Consider the following 2500-nt stretch of genomic DNA (forward strand, 5'->3'; position numbering starts at 1 on the left):
ACATTTTGATGTCTTCTGTGATCTTTTACTGAAAAGACGCACGGCAACATGGAATCTATTTGAGTCAAAAGTCAGACTCTCGGAAGGTGTGGGGTTCGAAGCATGCCTATCTCTTTCATTAAAAACTTGGCTGCGAAAGATCTTTCTCTGTCAAGGTGCTCGTTTATCTAATGTCTATAAGCCACTCTGGCGCGAGACGCTGTTGTGAAAATACGATCGACTTTTCCTGAAACGATTATAAAAAGACGGGAGTAAGACACCTACAAGGTGAGACGAATTACTGAGACGATTCCACTTTCAAGACAAGGAGGCGATTCTTGCGAGAATCCGAAGGGGTCCCAAAGAGCGATTTTTTAAACCATCTTTTAACATAGAGGAAAACCTGGCCAGCAATGTTTAGACGCTTTCAAAAAATACACCTGTTGCTCGCGTGCTCTCCTTGAAGTCTCTTCTTGCAGACGGCTACCAAACGGAAAACATTTCAAGACCTAAAACCAAACGCTGTTGGACCAGCCTTTTTAAGACTACGCGAATCGACATTTAGAAATTGATTTTGAAAGTAGGTACTTCATTTTTTTAATTTCGAAAAAGAACAGATAAGCCTGGTTTTTACTAGCGACGCAAGCATAAGAAGCAAGCATAAGAAGAGCACTTATTTCACCGTGAAAACGGAGTTGACGCAAGCATAAGCGCAGGCGCACGCACAAGCGTAAGAATGAAAATTTTTCCTTTTCCTTGTGCTTTGCGCTTGTGCTTGCGTTCCCTTGCGTTGTGTGAAAATAAGCACAATGTGCTACGTCTGGCCAGTTAAAGCACTCGTTCAAGATTCCCCGCGCCTGAGCATTTGAACAAAATGGCGGACGCCATGGTTGATTTGGATGCTTACGTCGACGTTCGTTTTTTACAGCATAAGCTACTTACGCCTGCGCTTGTGCTTGCGTCGCTAGTGAACACCAGGCTTAAAGAAGCGGGAATTGAAACATATAACTGAACAGGGTTCTTCTTCAAGCCGGTTGGTACATGCGCAGTTAACATTAAAAAACCGCTGCACAGTTAGCCTTGTGTCACTCATTTTAGTAAATCAATTATCTCAGGTATTACAGTAGAGAAAAAGTACAACAGTACTTACCTTATCTTTCAGTTCGTAAAGCAGCGCAACTGTTTTTGTGATGAATTCGGCATTGAAGTCCTTCTCACGTCCTTTATACCTCTCTTTTAAGACTCTCTCCAAGCCTTGTTGAACCGCGTCACTAAGGGGATACTTGTTGCCATAAGCTTCGGCAAGTGATGTGACGATGGAGCTCTGTGCATAAACAAAGCTGTAAGGTTTTTTAAATCACTCAAGACCGATGTGCAGTCAGAACCAATAAAATGAGTAAATGCAGGAGTCCATTATAACTAGGAGCGAACAACTCCCATACTAAGCCTATATCATTGAATTTTTACAGACTGATCTATTTTTAGACTACCTTTTTCGCAAAAAGACAAAGGAAGTTCCGGTTGGGTGACGCTATGACGTCAAGTTAGTTTCTTGTGATTGGTCATTGGGCTCCTGCGGGAGTCTTATTCCCGGGAAATTCAATCTAAAAATAAATCGCTCTGTGAAAACGCAGTTACAGAAATATAGGGCTGTTGTTCGTTCCTAGTCACGGGCTCCTGGTAAATGACCTTTATTAAAAAGACGACATGTCAAGACTTTAAAGTGTATTGTCAGATTTTTCTTTATTTACTCAATTGAGTTATTGCCCAGGATAAAAGCAATATAAAAATCCATACCAATTTGCCATTTTTTCCCCCATACTTATGCCTTTCATCCTTTTAAAAATAGGAATTTTCACTTCCGGCGGGGTGGTCAAGAGACTGGGAATAACAGAGTAGTGATGTCAATACAGGAAGGTAGGGAATTTTAGGGATAGAAATTTGGTTCTTTTGCCTTTTGCATTATTGCAAACAAACATCACGCATCTCAGAAGCAGTTTCAGAAACTTCCCAGTCTGTAAAAAAGGGAAAATTCGGGCCTTGGAAGAATTTCGTTCTGGTATTGACGTCACAATTCTGCTATCCCAGTGTCCATAGTAGCACGATTTTGTTCCTCCCGGAAGCAATAATTCCGGTTTTTCAAAGGCTAAAGGCCGCGCGGAAGAAACGTCTGTTCAGATTTTTTAAAATTGTTTTAATCTTAGAAAACCATAATGTTTCAATTTAGTAAATAAAGAAAAATCTGTCATGTACATTTTAATCTTTTGCAGTCAACAGATAAACGAAGAGTAAATTTTAAGATCAGAATACTAAATAGCATGCGTCGCTGGATTTCGAGCGGAAAAGCCGCGCGAAGGCTGGCTGTAGAAACTCTGAAGACTGAGGACGACTAAAAAAAAAAAAAAAAGAAAGAACCCCTTCCCTCTCCCAGAGAATATTCAAAAACATACGACGGCTGGTCAGAGTGACTGCGCTTGCGGAAAAAAACCTGTTTTGTCCCGGTTTTGTCGCTTTTGTTCGG

General features: G+C 41.0%; 1 protein-coding gene across 1 annotated transcript in view; it reads right to left on the minus strand.

Moving 5' to 3' along the window:
• Nucleotides 1-2500, minus strand: part of LOC137981036 (uncharacterized) — a 33073-nt gene that overhangs the window by 28447 nt on the left and 2126 nt on the right. The window contains exon 2 of the mRNA XM_068828405.1: nucleotides 1130-1303. Within this exon, the coding sequence (XP_068684506.1) occupies nucleotides 1130-1303 (174 nt within the window). The remainder of the gene's footprint in view (nucleotides 1-1129; nucleotides 1304-2500) is intronic.

Source organism: Montipora foliosa, chromosome 12, assembly GCF_036669935.1.
Source record: "Montipora foliosa isolate CH-2021 chromosome 12, ASM3666993v2, whole genome shotgun sequence".
Classification (NCBI taxonomy): domain Eukaryota; kingdom Metazoa; phylum Cnidaria; class Anthozoa; order Scleractinia; family Acroporidae; genus Montipora; species Montipora foliosa.